We start from the raw sequence: 22,490 nt of genomic DNA, 5'->3' as shown, positions 1-22,490 counted from the left end.
AAGAGGGAATGAGGATTTTTGCAAGGGAGAAATTGTAATGTTGGCTATAGAGTCTATCCTGGATAAGGAGAAAATTGAAGAAATTATGTGTGTTGAGGGGGACGGCAGCATGCAGGCTGCTGCAGATAAGAGGCTAGTCTCAATAACGAGGTAAGTTAGACCTAGTTTTGTTTTTTGGTGTTGTTTTTTGTTTTTTTTTTACCTTACGAGACCATTAAGACTAATTCAGTTTTGCTTTTCATCCTGTGCACCTCGTTTTGCCCAAGAAGTTCAGACTTCGAATGTCATCTCTTGTCATCTAGATTCATGGATTTGTACATAGCCTAATTTGACTCAAGTTCCCCACTGCTGGGACCCACCCTCCACTCCTTCCCAAACCCTTCTGCTGTACTTGATGGAGCTCATGGTCAGCAGAATCCATTATATTCTCCGCCTTTTCTCAGAAAGTTCCCCTTTCCTCCTGAAAGGTGCTGTTCGTGAAACTTGGTTATTTTTTACACTGCTTTTCCTATAACCATCTCAAATGGGGATTTTGTTTTTCTCTTACACTTTGGTACTGGAGGGCAAGTAGGAGATGTTGGTGTCTTCTTTATTTCCTGTTGCCCTTTTCGTGTTTTCTTTTCCCTTGCAATTTGAGCTCTTGAAAAAAAAATGCTATCAGGTTATGTCACCCCTACTTGTCATTGTCATAGTGACTTCCCTTTTGGTCACTTTCCTTCATTCATTGATTGCTTTAGCACCAGTCTCACTGTCTGTCTCTCCATTATTACCTCAGTCACATTCTTGCTGGCCTCAGCCTCCATTTGTGGATGACCCGTGGCTTCTCCTTCCTTCCTCTCCTTCTCAAGCAGCCACCCACTCCCATGGCCCAGCCATAGACCTTGTTGTAATCGAAAACTCTCTCACCTCCAGCAGTGTGGTTGTAGGCATCTCACTCTGACCTCCACCTTCTTTTCACAACTCACTTCCTTTCGGTCCACCTCAGCCATTTCTTTGACCACATCTTGACTTAAAATTCAGTTACTCTGCAGTTCTTCGCTGTTTCATTTCTCCCTCCCCGTGGCCACGTCTTCACATCTCTCTGTGGTTCTTTCCTGTCACCACTCCTTACATATACATTCAAACCTTTGCTCACCTGCTCCCTCCCTCCCCACTCCACCCCCGCCTCAGCACTTTAAATTTCAGTCTTCTGTCTTTCCTCCACATATTCAAGACACCTACCCTAGCAATTCACTTGGCCAAAGGAAACCACAAAACATCACTTAACTTTTCTCAGTCAAACCTCAAGTGGACGGAAAGCACTGCCTTGCTGTATTCTTTTGTCAAGCTCTTCTCTCACTTCCAGAGAAGACTGTTTCATGCCTTTCTCCTTCTTTATTCCCAGCCAATGAACTCTTTTATTTCTCAACAAATGTAAAGCAATGTTTCTATCACCAAAGTTGCCAACCTATCTGATAGGCAGAATAATGACCCCCAAATATGTCCACTTCCTGATCCTTGGAACCGACTGAATGTGTTACCTTAAATGGTAAAGGGGAATTGGGTTGCAGATGAAATTAAGTTTGCTAATCAATTGACCTTGAGATAGGGAGATTATCCTGGATTATTCAGGTGCACCCAGAGTAATCATAAGAATTCTTACAAGTGAAGAAAGAGGCAGAGGAGAGAACCAAAGGGATGCAAGCATAAGAAAGTCATGATCCTCCCTTGATAGCTCTGAAGATGAAGGAATGGAGGGAATTCCCTGGCGGTCCAGTGGTTAGGACTCAGCACTTTCACTGCCAGGGTCCAGGTTCGATCCCTGATCGGGGAACTAAAACCCTGCAAGCCGTGTGGGGCAGCCAAGAAAAAAAAATGGAGGAATGGGGCCCTGAGCCACGGAATGTGGGCAGCCTCTAGAGGCTGAAAAACAGATTCTCCCCTAGAGCCTCCAGAAGGAACACAGACTTGGTGACACCCTCGTTTTAGCCCAGTGAGACACATTTCAGACTTCGGTCCCCAGACCTGTAAGACAATAAATTTGTGTTGCTAGTGGTGATTTACCACTAAGTTAGTGGTGATTTATTACATCAGTCATAGAAACATTCATTCAAATATTGGCCCATTCTGTAACCTCCTTGCTGTACACTACTGCATATTCATATACTTTGTCTTCTCTTTTTAAGAGTGTGGAACTGTTCTAACTCCTAAGGATAACCCTTCTGTAAGGTGCCCTGGGCTCCATCACCTCTTGTTTAATCAAGGACCTTGCTTCTGCATTATCCTTTCTCTCTGTGCTGCATTAACAGTCTTCCCTCTTTAGCGGGTTGTACCAATTTGTAATACCTCCCTTCTTAAAAAGAAAAAAATTGACCTCTTGCTTCCTTCAAGTGTCACACCCCAGTCAAAGCCACCATCAACTCTCACTTAGGTGGTTCTCACCTGGACCACTTCAGTTACCTCCTAACTGATCTTGCTGTATATTTTCTTCCCTCTTAAAAATCTCTTCTCCATATGGCAGCTAGAGTGCCTTTTGTAAAGTATTAATTAGGTGACGTTATTACTATCCTGCTTAAAACCTTCCATTGGCTTCTTTTCCATCATACTTCAAATTGCAAGCCCTTTCTAAGGCCAATATGGTCTGGCCCCAAATTTTTCTACCATTCTACCCATTTCTCTCTGCTGTAGCTGCACTGACCTTGTTTCCCTTTAAGCAGACCAGCTCATTTTTGTCCTAATGCCCTTGTACTTGCTGTTTCCTCTACCTGGAACTCTCTTCCTGCAGGTATTTCTGTATTCACACCTTTGCTTCATTTCTCTGCTCAACTATCCCCTCTTATGCTCATCCTGTGGCAGCACCCTTCTGTCATCCTCTTCCCAAATATTTATTAACTTGGCATCAGGTTTATTTTATTTTTTCTTTTGCAGCCTGAAATTTTAGGTAATAGAGGACAGCAATAAAAGGTAGTGGTGGTAAATGTAAAAGGGTATGGAGGTTTTTGAAGGGGGAAGAAAGAAGAAATGGTTTCGAAATAGCCATGAGGGACAAAGGAAATACATACCTCACCTACAAGGACTTGAGGAAATAGGATATAAGAGAAAAAATAATAGTGCTATCGGGAAATGGCTCTTCCTCTTAGCTGATGAATAGATTTCATTAGATAATCTGTGTAAAACATTTAGCACAGTTCCTTGTACGTAATGTCAACCAATAAATTTACTTCCAGTGGCAGTATATGTCTTTCCTAACTTTCTTCCTCCTCTTTCTTTTTTGAGAGGGAAGGAGCAGGGATCTTGTAGGAAGACCCTTCTCAAAGGGACTAGTACTTGAAAAATGGGACTAAATCAGGATAGTCTCAAAAAAAATCTCAAATAGTTCTTGGGGAATTAAGATGTGCCAAATGAGTCATAGAATCAATTATCAGTGGCTTACCAGGTGTCATCAGAGCCTTGAGTAATGCTACAGATTGGGCAAAATGCTTTCTCCTTGCCACCCAGGCATACAGTGTCCTTATTCTACTGAAAACTGTTTTATTGAGAAATCACAGCTAGATACTATTGCAGTTAAATTATGTGATGATCAATAAACATTAAAATAATCCCCAAGCAGGACAGGAATAAAGACGCAGACGTAGAGAATGGACTTGAGGACACAGGGAGGGGCAAGGGTAAGCTGGGACGAAGTGAGAGAATGGCATGGACTTACACATACTACGAAATGTAAAATAGATTGCTAGTGGGAAGCAGCCGCGTAGCACAGGGAGGTCAGCTCGGTGCTTTGTGACCATCTAGAGGGGTGGGATAGGGAGGGAGGGAGGGTGGGAGGGAGACGCAAGAGGGAGGAGATATGGGGATATATGTATATGCATAGCTGATTCACTTTGTTATAAAGCAGAAACTAGCACACCATTTTAAAGCAGATATACTCCAATAAAGATGTTAAAAAAAAAAAAAAAGAAAAACCCCAAAAGAAACTTAACTCAAATAGCTCTCCTCCAGGATTTCTCTGCGACACTTTTCTCTTCCCATCCTATCGATAAATAAAACTAGAAAGTCCTGCAATAATACGGAATTTATATGATTCTTAAGGTATACAAATATTTGAAACTTTCGTGGATTTCTAGATGTTTTACGTGGACGGGTTTCAGGAACATGTATTTATGACATAATAACTGAAATTTTATCACCTTATTAAAGTATTTTTATTCATGTCACATATTTGATGAATATATGATAGATAAAATATTGGAGGAATTTTTTTTTCTGTTGGATATAAATATGCAGCTTTACTCTTGCTTAACTTTGAGAGATTTGAGTCTTCTATTTTCTTTTTCTTTTTCCAGAGAGTGAAGGGCATTGCCCAAATCACATTGCAGTGATGTGTCGAGGCCGAGTTTTTGTGTTCGATGTAATGCATGAAGGATGTTTGATGACCCCACCAGAGATTCTCAGGTTTTCACACTACTTTCTTTTTTTTAAAATCTCTGTATATTTTTAAATTTATTTTATTTATTTATTTTTGGCTGCTTCGGGTCTTAGTTGCGGCAGACGGGATCTTCATTGCAGCATGCAGGATCTTTTGTTGTGGCGTGCGGGCTTCTCTCTAGTTGTGGCACGTGGGCTCCAGAGTACGTGGGCTCAGTAGTTGCGGTGCGCAGGCTTAGTTGCCCCGTGGCATGTGGGATCTTAGTTCTTGGACCAGGGATCGAATCCGCGTCCTCTGCGTTGGAAGGAGGAGTCTCAACCACTGGACCACCAGGGCAGTCCCTCATCCCTCAGACTACATTCTTTTTTTATTTTATTTATTTATTTTTAATTTTTGGCTGTGTCTGGTCTTAGTTGCGGCACGTGGGATCTTCGTTGCGGTGCATGAGCTTCTCTCTAGTTGTGGCATAGGGGCTTCTCTCTAGTTGTGGCGCCTGGGCTTCTCTCTAGTTGTTGTGTGTGGGTTTTCTCTCTCTAGTTGTGGCGCCTGGGCTCCAGAGCATGTGGGCTCTGTAGTTTGTGGCATGCGGGCTCTCTAGTTGCAGCGCGCGGGCTCAGTAGTTGCCCCGCGGCTTGGGGGAATCTTAGTTCCGTCCAAGGCATCGAATCTGCCTCCCCTCCATTGGAAGGCGGATTCTTTACCACTGGACCACCAGGGAAGTCCCTCAAACTACTTTCTTGAGTCTCATTGGGTCTTAAGATTTTGCTTAGGTTAAAAAATAGATGTTCAAAATTACCTTTTTAAAAGGTGACGGTAAGGTGAGAAATAAGAATTGTATATATGCTAATTTTAAAAAATCTATTTTTATTTTATTTTTAATTTAAATTAACTTTAAATTTTACTGGATGTATATGAATATATTCTCCTTGGAGAAAAGATAAACATTACAAATATTACTCATCCCATTCCCTGTCCCCAAATTAATCACTGTTGCTAGCTTGGTATATTCTACCCTTCCAGATCTGTTGCAGTGAATTTATATGCACATACAGATTTTAAAAAAAGAACATACATGTATATTTTATATGTAGTATATATTACATATATACAAATAGTATGTACATATAATAGTGTATACAGAGAGAATATTATTTTGTATGTTTTTTGTGTTTTCTTTCTTTCTTTCTTTTTGTCTGCATTGGGTCTTCATTGCTGCGAGTGGGCTTTTCTCTAGTTGTGGCGAGCGGGGGCTACTCTTGTGGTGTGCGGGCTTTTCATTGCGGCGGCTTTTCTTGTTGCGGAGCACAGGCTTGAGGCGTTGGGCTTCAGTAGTTGTGGCGCGTGGGCTCGGTAGTTGTGGCTCCCGGGCTCTAGAGCTCAGGCTCAGTAGTTGTGGCGCACGGGCTTAGTTGCTCCATGGCATGTGGGATCTTCCCGGACCAGGGCTCGAACCCGTGTCTGCTGCATTGGCAGGCAGATTCTTAACCACTGCATCACCAGGGAAGTCCTGGGTATAGTTGTTTTACAATGTTGTGTTAGTTTCCACTGTACAGCGAAGTGAAGTTCCCTGTGCTATACAGCAGGTTCTCATTAGTTACCTATTTTATACATATTAGTGTATATATGTCAATTCCAGTCTCCCAATTCATCCCATCCGCCCCTTCTCCCCTTGGTGTCTGTACATTTGTTGTCTACATCTGTGTCTCTATTTCTGCCCTGCAAACCGGTTCATCTGTACCATTTTTCTAGATTCCACATATGTGTGTTAATATACGATATTTGTTTTTCTCTTTCTGACTTAACTTCACTCTCTATGACACTTTCTAGGTCCACCCACGTCTCTACAAATGACTCATTTTTGTTCCTTTTTATGGCTGAGTAATAGTCTATTGTATATTTGTACCACATCTTCTTTATCCATTCATCTGCTGATGGACATTTAGGTTGCTTCCATGACCTGGCTATTGTAAATAGTGCTGCATATGTTTATATTTTTAAAGTTAGTATTATGGAAAATTTCCAGAGGTAGCAGGAATTATATAATGAAGCTCCTCCATGTACTCATACCCAGCTTCAACAGTTCTTAACTCCTAGCTTCAACAATTATAAATTCATAGCCTCATTTCAGCTATACCTGCTGTGCCCCTCCCGTCACTCCCCCATGGATTATGTTAAAGAAAATCTCAGACATAATATCCTTTCACTATAAATAGTATGACTCTCTAAGATATAAGGAGTCTTAAAAACATAAATATACATTACCATTATCACACCTAATGACTTGCTTATTCTAAAAAGTTAATCAAGGATTCATTAGCATGTTAATATATCAGTACAATCAGTTGTTCAAATTTTCTAGATTGTCTTCTAAATGTTGAATTATATGAAGGTATATATATTTTAAATTATTTTTATTGAGTATTACAGACATGTACACAAGCACATACAGAAGTACATAGCTAATTACTCATGCAGCCACCACGCAGGTCAAGATACAGAACATTTCCATTACTCCAGAAATCCCCCTTATACCACTTCCCAGTTACTGGGCTTTTGTTCCTTCTCAAGGATAATCACTTAGCTTGCTTGCAGTTTTTATTAGTACAAAAAATGCTGCTGTGAAAATTCCCGTATAATCTTCGATGTATACATGCATGCTCTTCTGTCTGATTACACTCAGGAGAGGACTTGGGGAGTCATAGTGTATGTGTATGTTCAGCCTCAGTGGTTGTGCCAGCTTTCCAAAGTAGTTGTGCTAATAAGTGCTTGAACTAGTGTGTTCAACACTAGGCGTGTTGTAGGAGTTCCTTATACATTCTGGATATGAGCTTTTCATGGGTTTCAAAGTGTCTTTTTGATCAGCAGAAGCTCTACATTTGAATGTAGTCTAATTTATCAATCTTTTACCATACGGATTGTACTTTTTGTGTACTGTTTAAAATTAATTAATTAATTAATTTTTGGCTGCATTGGGTCTTCATTGCTGCATGCAGGCTTTCTCTAGTTGCAGCGAGCGGGGGCTACTCTTCATTGTGGTGCATGGGCTTCTCATTGTGGTAGCTTCTCTTGTTGCAGAGCATAGGCTCTAGGTGTGCAGGCTTCAGTAGTTGTGGTGTGTGGTCTCAGTAGTTGTGGCATGTGGGCTCAGTCGTTGTGGCTCGCAAGCTCAGTAGTTGCGGCGCATGGGCTTAGTTGCTCCATGGCACGTGGGATCTTCCTGGACCAGGGATTGAATCTGTGTCCCCTGCATTGGCAGGTAGATTCTTAGCCAGTGTGCCACCAGGGAAGCCCCTTGCCTATTTTTCTTTTTTTTTTTAAGACAGAAAAAAAGAAATAACACTTTATTTCCAGATAATTAAAGAATCTAAAATGATCTATAGAATTAGAATTAATAAGTGACTTTAGCAAGCTGGGTATGACGTCTTCATATAAAAATTAATATTTCTATCTAGCAGTTAGTAAAATAAAATTTAAGAGAGAATTTACGAAACCTCATTTTTTTCACACACGCACACACACACACACACACACACACACACACACACTGTATTTTATTTTTACAAGAGATAAATAAACTGACATCAAGCATTGTAAATGGATGACGACAACAAAAGCAACAATGATTGCAATTACCAAAAACGAAACACACTCATACTATGTCATAATATTGACATTCAGTGCAGTCATCCTCCACTGTAACAGCTCCTTTACGTTGCAGTGAAAATTGATTTGTATATTTTTTGCCTCTGAGTCCTTGTGGGATTTTTTTAAAATTCAAACAGAGTCACAAAAATTAAAATCATCGTCATCAGTTCACTCAGTCCCATGTAATTATTTTTTTTGTCTTGATCTTTTGTTAGCACGTTTATAATTCATCAGTTTTCCATTAGAGTTCTGAAAATGCTTATTCATTCACGTCAGCAGTATAGTCAGTTACCAGAAACCTGTACTTGTCAGAGTCTTTTCCATGAATTCCTTGAAGATGAAACCCTTTTACAGGAACACTTTTGCAAAAGCATCAGAATCCACCCAGAACTGTCTGTAAATGACAAAAGACTTAGAAATGACCACGGCTAAAGATTTGATGAAAGCTCATAATAATGCAGTTGACAAGGAAATTTAGTTATTTCTGAGATATACATTTTCAAGTAATAACTAGAATTATGACTTATACCAGAACATATAAGATTTTTAGAAATTTCATGTAATGTCTGAAACATTTATATTAACATATTTCCATACAAATAACCCAAAGAAAGTTTAGCATTAGTTCTTTTGTTTGTTTGTTTATACTGCAGGTTCTTATTAGCCATAAGTTTTATACACATCAGTGTATACTAATGTCAGTCGCAATTGCCCAATTCATCACACCACCACCACCACCATCCCCACCCCACCACGGTTTTCCCCCCTTGGTGTCCATATGTTTGTTCTCTACATCTGTGTCTCAACTTCTGCCCTGCAAACTGGTTCATCTGTACCATTTTTCTAGCTTCCACATACATGTGTTAATATACGATATTTGTTTTTCCCTTTCTGATTTACTTCACTCTCTATGACAGTCTCTAGATCCATCCGCATGTCAACAAATGACTCAATTTTGTTCCTTTTTATGGCTGAGTAATATTCCATTGTATAGATGTACCACAACTTCTTTTTCCATTCATCTGTAGATGGGCATTTAGGTTGCTTCCATGACCTGGCTGTTGTAAATAGTGCTGCATTGGGGTGCATGTGTCTTTTTGAATTATGGTTTTCTCTGGGTGTATGCCCAGTAGTGGGATTGCTGGATCATACGGTAATTCTGTTTTTAGTTTTTTAAGGAACCTCCATACTGTTCTCCATAGTGGCTATATCAATTTACGTTCCCACCAACAGTGCAAGAGGGTTCCCTTTGGTCCACACCCTCTCCAGCATTTGTTGTTTGTAGATTTTCTGATGATGCCCATTCTAACTGGTGTGAGGTGATACCTCATTGTAGTTTGATTTGCATTTCTCTAATAATTAGTGATGTTGAGCAGATTTTCATGTGCTTCTTGGCCATCTGTATGTCTTCTTTGGAGAAATGTCTGTTTAGGTCTTCTGCCCATTTTTGGATTGGGTTGTTTGTTTCTTTAATATTGAGCTGCATGAGCTGTTTATATATTTTGGAGATTAATCCTTTGTGGATTCGTTTGCAAATATTTTCTCCCATTCTGAGGGTTGTCTTTTTGTCTTGTTTATGGTTTCCTTTGCTGTGCAAAAGCTTTGAAGTTTCATTAGATCTCATTTGTTTATTTTTGTTTTTATTTCCATGACTCTAGGAGGTGGATCAAAAAAGATCTTGCTGTGATTTATATCAAAGAGTGTTCTTCCTATGTTTTCCTCTAAGAGTTTTATAGTGTCTGGTCTTACATTTAGGCCTCGAATCCATTTTGAGTTTATTTTTGTGTATGGTGTTAGGGAGTGTTCTAATTTCATTCTTTTACATGTAGCTGTCCAGTTTTCCCAGCACCACTTATTGAAGAGACTGTCTTTTCTCCACTGTATATCCTTGCCTCCTTTGTCATAGATTAGTTGACCATATGTGCGTGGGTTTATCTCTGGGCTTTCTATCTTGTTCCATTGATCTATGTTTCTGTTTTTGTGCCAGTACCATACTGTCTTGATTACTGTAGCTGTGTAGTATAGTCTGAAGTCAGAGAGTCTGATTCCTCCAGCTTCTTTTCTTCCCCTCAAGACCGCTTTGGCTATTCGGGGTTTTTCGTGTCTCCATACAAATTTTAAGATCTTTTGTTCTAGTTCCGTAAAATATGCCATTGGTTATTTGATAGGGATTGCATTGAATCTGTAGGTTGCTTTGGGTAGTATAGTCATTTTCACAATATTGATTCTTCCAATCCAAGAACGTGGTATATCTCTCCAGCTCTTGGTATCATCTTTAATTTCTTTCATCAGTGTCTTACAGTTTTCTGCATACAGGTCTTTTGTCTCCCTAGGTAGGTTTATTCGTAGGTATTTCATTCAGTTTGTTGCAATGGTAAATGGGAGTTTTTCCATAATTACTCTTTCAGATTTTTCATCATTAGTGTATAGGAATGCAAGAGATTTCTGTGCATTAATTTTGTATCCTGCAACGTTACCAAATTCATTGATTAGCTCTAGTAGTTTTCTGGTGGCAGTTTTAGGATTCTCTATGTATAGTATCATGTCATCTGCAAACAGGACACTTTTACTTCTTCTTTTCCAATTTGTATTCCTTTTATTTCTTTTTCTTCTCTGATTGCAATGGCTAGGACTTCCAAAACTATGTTGAATAATAGTGGTGAGAGTGGACATCCTTGTCTTGTTCCTGATCTTAGAGGAAATGCTTTCAGTTTTTCTCCATTGAGAATGATGTTTGCTGTGGGTTTGTTGTATATGGCCTTTATTATGTTGAGGTAGGTTCCCTCTATGCCCACATTCTGGAGAGTTTTTATCATAAATGGGTGTTGAATTTTGTCAGAAGCTTTTTCTGCATCTATTGAGATGATCCTGTGGTTTTTATTCTTCAGTTTGTTAATATGGTTTATCACATTGATTGATTTGCGTATATTGAAGAATCCTTGCATCCCTGGGATAAATCCCACTTGATCATGGTGTATGATCCTTTTAATGTGTTGTTGGATTCTGTTTGCTAGTATTTTGTTGAGGATTTTGGCATCTATATTCATCAGTGATATTGGTCTGTAATTTTCTTTTTTTTGTAGTATCTTTGTCTAGTTTTGGTATCAGGGTGATGGTGGCCTCATAGAATGAGTTTGGGAGTGTTCCTTCATCTGCAATTTTTTGGAAGAGTTTGAGAAGGATGGGTTTTAGCTCTTCTCTAAATGTTTGATAGAATTCACTTGTGAAGTCATCTGGTCCTGGAGTTTTGTTTGTTGGAAGTTTTTTTTTTTTTTTTCGGTACGCAGGCCTCTCACTGCTGTGGCCTCTCCCGTTGCGGAGCACAGGCTCCGGACACACAGGCCCAGCGGGCATGGCTCTTGGGCCCAGCCGCTCCGCGGCATGTGGGATCTTCCTGGACCGGGGCATGAACCCGTGTCCCCTGCATCAGCAGGCGGACTCTCAACCACTGCGCCACCAGGGAAGCCCTGTTGGAAGATTTTTAATCACAGTTTCAATTTCATTACTTGTGATACGTCTGTTCATATTTTCTGCTTTCTTCCTGGTTCAGTCTTGGAAGGTTATACCTTTCTAAGAATTTGTCCATTTCTTCAAGGTTGTCCATTTTATTGGCATAAAGTTGCTTGTAGTAGTCTCTTAGGGTGCTTTGTATTTCTGTGGTGTCGTAACTTCTCCTTTTTCATTTCTAATATTATTGATTTGAGTCCTCTCACTCTCTTTCTTGATGCGTCTGGCTAAAGGTTTATCAATTTTGTTTATCTTCTGAATTACCAGCTTTTAGTTTTATTGATCTTTGCTATTGTTTTTTTTATTTCATTTATTTCTGCTCTGATCTTTATGATTTCTTTCCTTCTGCTGACTTTGGGTTTTGTTTGTTCTCCTTTCTTTAGTTCCTTTAGGTGTAAGGTTAGATTGTTTACTTGAGATTTTTCTTGTTTCTTGAGGTAGGCTTGCTTGTTTTTCTATTGGCTATTTTTTTATTCTTATTGATTTGTAGTAATTGTATTTCTGGGCACTGATCATTTATCAGTTATACAGATTGCAAACATTTTCTTCCATTTAACACATTTATTTGGTAATTGAACAGACATTGTTAATTTTGATGTAGGCAGAATTATCCATCTTTTAGGTGTTTTGCTTTTGTGTCTTGGATAATCTTTCTGTACGTTCCAGCTATATTTTAAAATTTCCAAATTTGACATACAGTTAACAAGCCTGATCTAATAATTTTATTACTGAAAGCCGCTCTCTCAGAAACGTGTGATCCGTGGGCTGAATTCAGCCTGTGGCCTGTTTTGCTTGGATAACAGAGAATTTACATTACTATTTTAAAATTAGGAGAATTCACAGAAACATATGGATTTCTGGTTGAATTCACACAAAAATTCGGATTTCTGATTTCTTTTAAAAAAATAAATCAGGGCTTCCCTGGTGGCGCAGTGGTTGAGAGTCTGCCTGCCGATGCAGGGGACACGGGTTCGTGCCCCAGTCTGGGGGGATCCCACATGCCGCGGAGCGGCTAGGCCCGTGAGCCGTGGCCGCTGGGCCTGCGCATCCGGAGCCTGTGCTCCGCAACGGGAGAGGCCACAACAGTGAGAGGCCCACGTACGGCAAAAAAAAAAAAAAAAAAAAAAAATCAAAGTGTTGTTCAGATTTTTAACTGTCTGTTGATTCAACTTCTCAGGTGGTTTTCTTGCTTCCCTACATGCTCTACAGTCATCCGTCCTGTGACTTTAAAGTTCATGTTTGATTTTATCTCACTTTGGCTTAATTCTTGAATGGTTTCTTTGGGTCTAGAATAGAGTCCCAGTTTTTTAGTGACGGTCTGGATTTGACCTTCGCCTGTCCCTTCAGCCTTGTCCTGCTCTTCCTCCCTGTGCGTCCTACACTCCTACCCCATTTTTGCTTGCAGTTCTAACATGTTATCTGTGATCTTTGCATGTGCTCATGCTTTCTGTTTGGATTGCCTTCTCCTGCCTTGTCCACTTTTAAGTAAGAATTCCTCCTCGTGCTTTGTTTCTGTTCATAGGTCACCACAAGGTCACGACTTCCTATTTTATGTCCTATTTCATGATTTTCCATTCTCTTTCTTCTCTTCATGGCCCAAGGACTTAGACTCCTTTAGACTCTGTATGCCTCATATTTATCTTTATTATATTGATTATTAAATTGTATTGAAGTCATTTATTTCTGTGTTTTCACATGCAGATGGAGCTCTAAGAGACTACTTGCCAGGTCTATTTTTTTTTAATTCCCTCTGCTTAGTACAAAGCAGAAGTGTGCGGGTGGGCATGTGTGAGTGAACTGAGTGATGAGGCCACTCCTGTGCATTAGGAAATTTTATTTAGAACCATAAGATACATATTAGAAGTGTAACATAGATTGGTCAGATTCTGAATCTTAGTGAGTTGGAGCCTGAAAAGAGATGTATTAAAATTTGCAGTAATCCAGTAAAGAAGTAAGAGGTTGGGACTTTAAAATATGGGACACTCTACATCAAATAAACAATAAGGTCCTACCGTATAGCACAGGGAACTGTATTCAGTATCTTATAGTAAACTCTAATGGAAAAGAATCTGAAAAAGAATATGTATATATATATATATATATATGTATAACTGAATCAGTTTGCTGTACATCAGAAAGTAACACAACATTGTAAATCAACTATACTTCAATTAAAAAAAATTTTTTTAAAAAGATGGGATAAATGCAGAAAATGTTTTGGAGATAAAGTTAATATGAATTGGTAACTGGATTTAGAAAGAAAGGAAGCTGTTGAACGTGACTGAGTAAGCAGATTGTATTGTAACAGGAGGAGGCAACACGCGAGGAGGCACCTTTTCAATTCTTTTCTTGTTTTTAATAATAGCTTTGAGACAATTCACACACCGCACAGTCCACCCATTCAAAATGTACAATTCAGTATTTTTTAGAATATTCAGAATTGTGCTGTCATCTCCACAATCAATTTTAGAACATTTGTGTCACCCCCAAAAGTAACCCTGAGCCCGTAAGCAGTAACTCATTTGCTCCCCAACTCTTACCCCGTCCATTAGCAGACATTTCTCATATTTCCCAAACACTTCCACCCCACCAGCCCTAGGCAACCTTTCTATCTTTCACTTAATCTATCTCTATGGGTTTGCCTATTCTGGACATTTCATATAAATGGAGTCTTAAAATATATAGCCTTTTGTGTCTGCCTTCTTTCATTTAGCATATATGATGTTTTCAACATCCATCCATGTTGTAGCATGTATTAGTACTTTCTTCCTTTTTTGGCTGAAAAATATTTCATTCTGAGGCTGTACCACATTTTATTTAATCATTCATCAGATGGACATTTGGGTTGTTTCCACTTTTTGGCTGCTGTGAGTAATGCTGTCCTGGACATCTATGTACAGGTTTTTGTGTGGACATGTGTTTTTATTTCTCTTGGGTATATATACCTAGGAGTGGAATTGCTGCATCATAACTCTATGTTGAACCATTTGAGGAACTGCCAAACTGTTTTCCAGTATGACTGTACCATTTTACATTCACATCAGCAGTATTTGAGGATTCCGATTTATTTTCATTCTCACCAGCACTTGCTATTGTCTGCCTTTTTGATGGTAGCCATCCTAGAGGGTATGAAGTGGGATCTCATTGTGGTTTACAGCTGCATGTCCATAATGACGATGTTGAACATATTCTCATGTGCCTGTGACCATTTGTATATCTTACTTGGAGAAATGTCTGTTCATATCCTTTGCCAATTTTTAATTGGGTTATTTGTCTTTTTTATTATTGAGTTGTAAAGCTTCTTTATATATTCTAGATGTAAGTCCCTTATCAAATATATAAACTACAAATATTTTCTCTCATTCTAGAGTTGTTTCTTCACTTTCTTCATGGCCTCTTTTGAAGGACAAATATTTTAATTTTGACCAAGTCTAATTTATCTATTCTTTTGTTACTTGTGCTTTTAGTGTCATATCTTAGAAACCATTGCCTGATCGATCCAAGGTCATGAAGATTTATACCTATGTTTTTCTCTAAGATCAATTTTTTAAAAATTTGTATTAATAAGGAGGGGTCAGGGAGATAATTTTTAAATTCCAAATTTAATTGGGGATGTTGACAGAAATTGAGGTAGATATATCCAATAAGCATTTGGAAATTTGGTACCAGAAATTTAGAGAGAAAATGGGGTTGAAGTTAGAGATTTGGTTGCCTCTTATATAAAGGTGATGGTTGAAGCTATTAAAGTAGTGGATGAAATTACCAAAGGAGAAACTTGTAGAAGAGGTTGGGGGAGGCCACTGAGAGAAATTTGGTGAAACACACATTTGACAGTGGAACGAGAACAAATGGTTAGTGAAAAAGACCAAGTAGTCAGTGAGTTAGGGAGACCACAGTGGAACAGTGCTACAAAAGCCAAGGCAGAGAGAATTTTAATATTGACTCCTGGGTGTTTAAACACTGCAATGAGGAAAATAAGACTGAGATAAAGCTGCTGGAATTTATGGGATGCCATTGGTAACATTCAGAAACGTACTTTCAGGATAATCACTGGAGGACAAAACCCGATTATGGTAAATTAAAGAATGAGTGGGAAGTAATGAAGGCAGAAACAAGATTGTGAGGACATATCAAGGGTAGAATATTTTAAAAGTGTGTGATTCTGAAATATAAACATTGTTAATACAAATCTTTGTGCTTTTAAATATCAGAAATTGCATGTGTAGCTGAAAACAGGTGCATAGGTAGCCAAATTAAAGGAAAAGGGGTTATTTTAGTTACCAAATCTGTACCTCTTTTTTTATATGAATAGAGAAATTATTTTTAAACCACTTTTGAGGTATGATTGACATACAGAAAGCTGTACATATTTATTGTGTACAACTGGATGAGTTTGGAGATAAGTATACACGGATGAAACTATCACCACAGTCTATATCCTAAACATATTCATTACCTCCAAAGGTGTCCCGCCCTCTTAATTTATTTTTAATAATTAATTTTTTTGTGGTAAGAACACTTACGTTAAGATCTCCCCTTTTAGCAAATTTTTAAGTGTACAGTACAGTATCATTAACTACAGGAACTATGCTGTACAGTAGTTCTCTAGGACTTACTCATCTTATGTAACTGAAACTTTGTATCCTTTGACTAATGCCTCCTCATTTCCTCCTTAGATCAGCCCCTAGCACCCACCATTCTGTTCTGCTTCTAAGAGTCTAACTATTTTAGATTCCACGTATAAGTGATACCATGCAGTATTTGTCCTTCTGTGTTTGGCATATTTCACTTAGGGTAGTGTCCTCCAGGTTCATTCACATTGTTGCAAGTGGTGGGATTTCTTTCTTTTTTAAGGCAGAATAGAATTCCGTTTGTATGTATATATCGCATCTCGTTTATCCATTCATCCTACGTTGAATATTTAAGTTGCTTTTGCCTCTTGGCTATTGTGAGTAATGCTGCAAGGAACCTGGGAATGCACATGTCTCTTTAAGATCCTGATTTCAGTTCCTCTGGATATATACACAGAACTGGGATTGCTGGATCATATAGTATTTCTATTTTTAATTTCTTGAGGAACCGCCATAGTTTTTTATAGTGGCTTCACCAATTGAGAGTCCCGCCAACAGTGCAGAAGGGTTCCCTTTTCTCCACATCATCGTCAACACTTGATATCACTTATCTTTTTGTTAATAGCCGTTCTGACAGGAATGAGGTAATATCTCATTGTGGTTTTTACTTACATTTCCCTGATGATTAGTGATGTTGAGCACCTTTTCATATACCTGTTGGCCATTTTTATATCTTCTTTGGAGAAATGTCTGTTCAGTCCCTTTGCCCATTTTTTAATCAGATTTGGTTTTTTTGCTATTAAATTGTAGGAGTTCCTTGAATATTAACCTCTTATCAGATGTATGGTTTGCAAGTATTTTCTCATATTCTGTAGGTTGCCTTTTCACTTAGTTGTTAACTGTGCTGAAGCTTTTAGTTTGATGTAATCCTACTTGTCTGTTTTTACTTTTGTTGCCTGTGCTTTTGGTATCATGTCTAAGAAATGCTTGCTGAGGCCAATGTCTAGAAGCATTTTTTCCCATGTTTTCTTCCAGGAGTTTTATTGTTTCAGGTCTTACATTTAAGCCTTTAGTCTGTTTTGAATTGATTTTTCTGTATGGTGTAAGATAGGGGTCCAGTTTCATTCTTTTGTATGTGGTAATTTTCCCAACACTGTTTATTTAAGGGGCTATCCTTTTCCCATTGTGTATTTTTGGCTTCCTTGGCACCTCAGTTGACTGTATGTAAGTGGATTTATTTCTAGGCTTTCTGTTGTGTTCCATTGACCTGTATGTCTGTTATTTGTGCCATACTATTTTGATTACTGAAGCTCTGTAATATATTTTGAAACCAGGAAGTGTGATGCCTCCAGCATTGTTCTTCTTGCTTAAAACTGCTTTGTCTATTTGGAGTTTTTTGTGGTACCATATGAATTTTAGGATTCTTTTTCCTGTTTCTGTGAAAAATGCCATCGGATTTTAATAGGGGTTGCCTTGAATCTGTAGATCACTTTAGGTAGGATGGACTTCTTAATGGTGAGGATTTGGCAGTTACTATCTGACCTTTTATTATCAAACTTAAAATGTCATTTCAGGTTTAATGCATTTTTCCTGGTGATTTCTCTCTGATAATGACTGTTTTTTTATGACGTGGTCCTTTCCCACTGAATATTAAAATGGCTATATCAGGGAGTGGGGAAAAGTTTCATAGTAAAAACTGGTGCTCTCAGGTGGTAAGGGAAGGGCAGCAGCTCATACCATATGGAGAAAAACAGTGAGGTAGATTTTATTCCTTAAGCATTCAGAATTTATCCTAGTTATTATGGCCGCCATATAACCACCAACTCTGTAAGCTTTATTTGTAATTGAAGCAAAATCAGAGTTAGCAAAGACAAGTAAGCAGGAAGAGATAAGGCAAGTTGCTTCCGCCATAGATGCAGGTTGTTTGTTATAGAAGGCTTCATCTACTCCACAGGACACCATTAGTTTCAAATAAAGGCGGAGGAATTTTGCAGCAAGGAATTCATTCCTTGAATGATAAAGTCACAAATAAGGGATGGCTACTAGTGGTGCGTTTTGAGCATTTATTAAGCTACAGTAGCTCACTTTCTGAGAAACCTGTGGAAGCGTTTAAATTGAGGTAATTTCTTAGCATATGTTATGAGGAAGTAGGGATGAAAATAAGCTGTAGATTTTTGATGAAAATTTCTTTGTGGAAGAACCCTGTTATTTACCTGCTAATATGTTTAAAGATACGTGAAACTCATCAGACTAGGATTATAGAATGCTATGGGGGGGAAATAATTTATCTTTAGCTAATAGTCTTTGTAATGATTTTAAGTAAGAATGGCATATGTGAAAACATTTAAAACTAACTACATGGTATTTCTATTTTGGGGGTTAAGCCCAAGTATTACTTGGGTACAGAATAAGTCTTCTGTTAATATATACACATAGTTTTTAGTTAGATAAAATGTACATAATATTTGTGAGATTTGTCAAGTATACTTACGGTATTAATAGGCCACATAATCACTTAAAAAAAAAAAAAGATGTGCAGGAAATAACTCCATTGCTGTTGAGACCATAATCTCTTTCTTTGGATAATATATCAAAACATTTAAATACTTATAAACTTTATAACCTATTAAAGGCCAAAGTAGCTAGTGATCCTGCCTGTGCTCTTTTTGAATCCTCTTTATTTAATCTTCCAAAGGCAATTGACATACATCCAAAAGAAGTGCCATAGTGAACCTGATGGACCTGGGGTAGCAGCGTTAACTAGTGAGGAGCGAACTCGATGGGCTAAGGTTATAATTTACATTTTTCTTTTCTTTTGAGGTATAATTGACTTACAACATGATATTCAACTATACAACATAAGGATTCAATATTTGTATATATTGAGAAATAATCACCACAGTAAGTCTAGTTAGCGTCCATCACCATACAGAAAACTAAAAAATACTTTTTTTTTTTTTTTTTTTTGCGGTACGCGGGCCTCTCACTGTTGTGGCTTCTCCCGTTGCGGAGCACAGGCTCCGGATGCGCAGGCTCAGTGGCCATGGCTCACGGGCCCAGCTGCTCTGCGGCATGTGGGATCTTTCCGGACTGGGGCACGAACCCGTGTCCCCTGCATCGGCAGGCGGACTGTCGACCACTGCGCCACCAGGGAAGCCCTAAAAAATACATTTTTTGTAATGAGAACTTTTAAGATATACTCTCTAGAAGCTTTCAAATATGCAATACAGTATTATTAACTCTAATTTACACTTTTGGGGTGAGGGTATGCTATTTTTATTTTATTTACATTTAAATTTCAAACACTGAGCTCAAGTATATGCTGGCCCTTTGTTCAGATTTTTGAAGTAAACATAAATGGACAGACAGCTTTAAGTTTTAAGCAGCATTAAATACATTGTACAATATTAAACTATTAGAGAAAATCTAGGGGGTGGCATAACTTTATACCTTTATGCATTTAGTAGCACAAGTATAGGGACCAGCCATGCAGTTGGAGGAAAAACCTGTTCAGGAGTCAACAGAGAGGTTCTTGAATTCACACTTTTCTTGATGAACCTTTTTGGTAACTTTTTGAGAACCTATTAAGATTTTCTGGATATTTTGTATTTAATTTGTAACATTTTATTATTATCTCCTTGCCCTTTAGGCACGAGAATATTTGATTAGTCTTAATCCAGAGAACTTGACTATGTTAGAAAAAATTCAGAGCAGTTTACTGGTATTTTGTTTAGATGACGGCAGTCCACATGTAACACCGGAAGATTATTCTCAGGTATTCAACTATCTTATTTTGTTATTTCTTTCCACAGATTTTTCTGGAGGACTCTTGTGTAAATTGAACATGAGAAGAATTTTGTTACATGCAGGCTTTTTTTTTTTAAACCACTTTATTAAGGTATAATTGACATACAAAAAGCTGTACATATTTAATGTATACAACTTACTGAGTTTGAATTATACACCCATAAAACCACTGTGAAACATAATTGTGAAGACAGTTGTTTCCTGTATCTTGGAAACACCTTTTATCTTAGAATGGGGCAGCTAAGAAAAGAAAGTGCAAATACTAAGTCATAAAATATTTAATGCAGGCTTTTAAAACATTTTCTTAGCTATACACACACACACACACACACACACACACACACACAGGTATCAAATGAAGATTATACATAAATAATGCTCTGTAAATTCTTGCCACATTGTTTAACTCCATTTAGACATCTTATATATTGTTTAAAGAAGTATGTCTATTATTTGCTTATCAGATGTCAGTGGTTCCAAACCTTTTTATTGATCATATATACAGGAAATTTGCATAAGATGCTGGGCTAAATGAGATTTCATACCAAAGGTGACATGAGAACCTACCAATAACCCACACCAGTGGGCCTTGATATCTTAGTTGGTGAGGTCTGTCCTAAGAATTATATCATTCTTTTGATTTATTTTATCATTTGGTTTTATAGAACACACTGACTTTAGTGAATTTAAGGGTAATTGTGGCCTACTTTTTTTTTTCTGGGGTAATATCATTTCCTGGGAAAAAAATAAAAGGTAGTAGTCATATTTGTAGGAATCTCAGAGTCTTTTGAAAACACTGAAGTTACTTCATAATACATTCATCAATATTAAATGTTAGAAATAAAATAATATGGGATTGAAAAACCTTGTAGCTAGAAAACAATTTTTCCTCTTCCTTAGCTGCATTTGTTTTTAAGTAGAATCAACAAGCTTCTTGAGGAAGAATGTGTTTTCATGAAGTGTTGCTCAAACTTTTTTGCTGCAATCTACAGTTAGGCGTATTTAGATTGCAGCCCATTACACACACACACGCGCACACAAGCATGTGCACACTTACACATACATACATCATAGAAGTTTCACAAAACAGTAATAATTACTTTGACTATCTGTGATGTACTCTGATATTTATGTTCTATTCTTTCTTGTAAAGAATGTTTACTGTGGTTTCATGACTCACTTATGGCCCAAACTTACCATTTGAGAAACTGGCTTAGTAGGATATGAATTCTTGAAATATTTTTCTTGTAACTAGACTTTAATGACTAAACTTATCAATGCCTCTTATCCTATTCAAGTTGCAAAAGCCTTGTCCTTTCAATTGTATATTCTCAACATTCATGAATGTTGTACCATCATTCTCTTTTCTGGTAGAATTTCTTGGATTTTGAGTACTATTTAAAGTCAAGGCCAGAATTATTATCTCTTGAATATAATATTTTATTAAATTTGGTTTACCTGAAGAGGAAAAGTGAGATCATGTGTGTTTGTGTGTGTGTTTGTGTGTATTTAAGATATAAATACTTAAAAGCCAATATTAAAATCCTTTAAATTTGGAAATATTACATTTATTTTAGGTTGCTACAAAGGTTCTTGCTGGAGATCCAACAGTACGCTGGGGTGACAAATCTTATAACTTGATTTCCTTTTCTAATGGAGTATTTGGCTGTAATTGTGATGTAAGTAAACTACTGAAATTATTTTTTCCTTTTACTCTTTTAGGTTAATTTAATGGCAGTAATCTACAATACTTACGCTGTCCTGTGGTAGAATAAGTAAACACTTATTTAGCTTTATGGCATTAGAGTAAAAGGTTTAGTTATGAATTCTCAGTGAAAATAGAGTATAGGACAAATTACTTTCATCTGTAGTAAGGATAACAGTGTGGTGTGTATCTACAAAGTGGAATTTGCATGCATTTTTATGTAGTATAAGCTCTTTTAAAGTCCACTGTTACCTCTTGTTGAAAATTACAACCTATTTTAAAAGATATAGCATTAGTATATGTTCTATGCACGGAGAAATGTATGTGGATATATTTCTACATTTACCTAGTAATTTTGTGACCTTGTTAAAAAAAATGACACATGATCTTTGGAACATTATTTACTTCTGGATATTAAAATGTCTGGTACTGAATTCCATTTTTTACCTTCTTCATAAAACAAACACATGCACACACACACACACAACTTGTTTCTTTTCTGTTCTCCCATGGTTGTCTTTATTAGCTCTACTTTGCCATTTTCTGATGGACATACAGGAGGTCTATGAACCAAGAAAATTAAAAAATCAACCTAAGTCACAATTGCAATATATACCTATAACCTCATTATAATACTTTTCATAAAGTATATGATTTGGTATAAAGTAGTATGAGGTAGATTTTTTGTTTGTATCTGGGGGCTTTCCTCCGAAGTATTGATATTAGGTGACTGTAAGATACTAAAAAAAATCCTGTTAGGTTGATCTGGGTTCAGTAGTTGTAGTAATCAGTATTTATTCAGTTTTAGGTGACCGAAACCTAAGTCAAATTGGCATTAGCTTACGAAGGT

General features: G+C 37.6%; 1 protein-coding gene across 9 annotated transcripts in view; it reads left to right on the top strand.

The window, feature by feature from the left end:
• CROT (carnitine O-octanoyltransferase) overlaps positions 1-22,490 on the top strand; it is a 101,270-nt gene that overhangs the window by 10,180 nt on the left and 68,600 nt on the right. For all 9 annotated transcript variants that reach the window (XR_016394367.1, XM_089917751.1, XM_089917752.1 and 6 more), the window contains 4 exons: positions 4,323-4,431; positions 18,824-18,917; positions 19,778-19,903; positions 21,513-21,614. Coding sequence is in view for 8 of the 9 variants with exons in the window: in XM_089917751.1 (XP_089773877.1) it covers positions 4,323-4,431; positions 18,824-18,917; positions 19,778-19,903; positions 21,513-21,614 (431 nt within the window). In the remaining variant the exon portion in view is untranslated. The remainder of the gene's footprint in view (positions 1-4,322; positions 4,432-18,823; positions 18,918-19,777; positions 19,904-21,512; positions 21,615-22,490) is intronic.

Source organism: Delphinapterus leucas, chromosome 9 (assembly GCF_059928025.1).
Source record: "Delphinapterus leucas isolate spDelLeu-1000000601 "Yukka" chromosome 9, BTC_Dleu_Yukka2, whole genome shotgun sequence".
Lineage (NCBI taxonomy): Eukaryota > Metazoa > Chordata > Mammalia > Artiodactyla > Monodontidae > Delphinapterus > Delphinapterus leucas.
The sequence above is the reverse complement of the archived record's forward strand: the minus strand, read 5'-3'. Positions and strand labels throughout refer to the sequence as shown.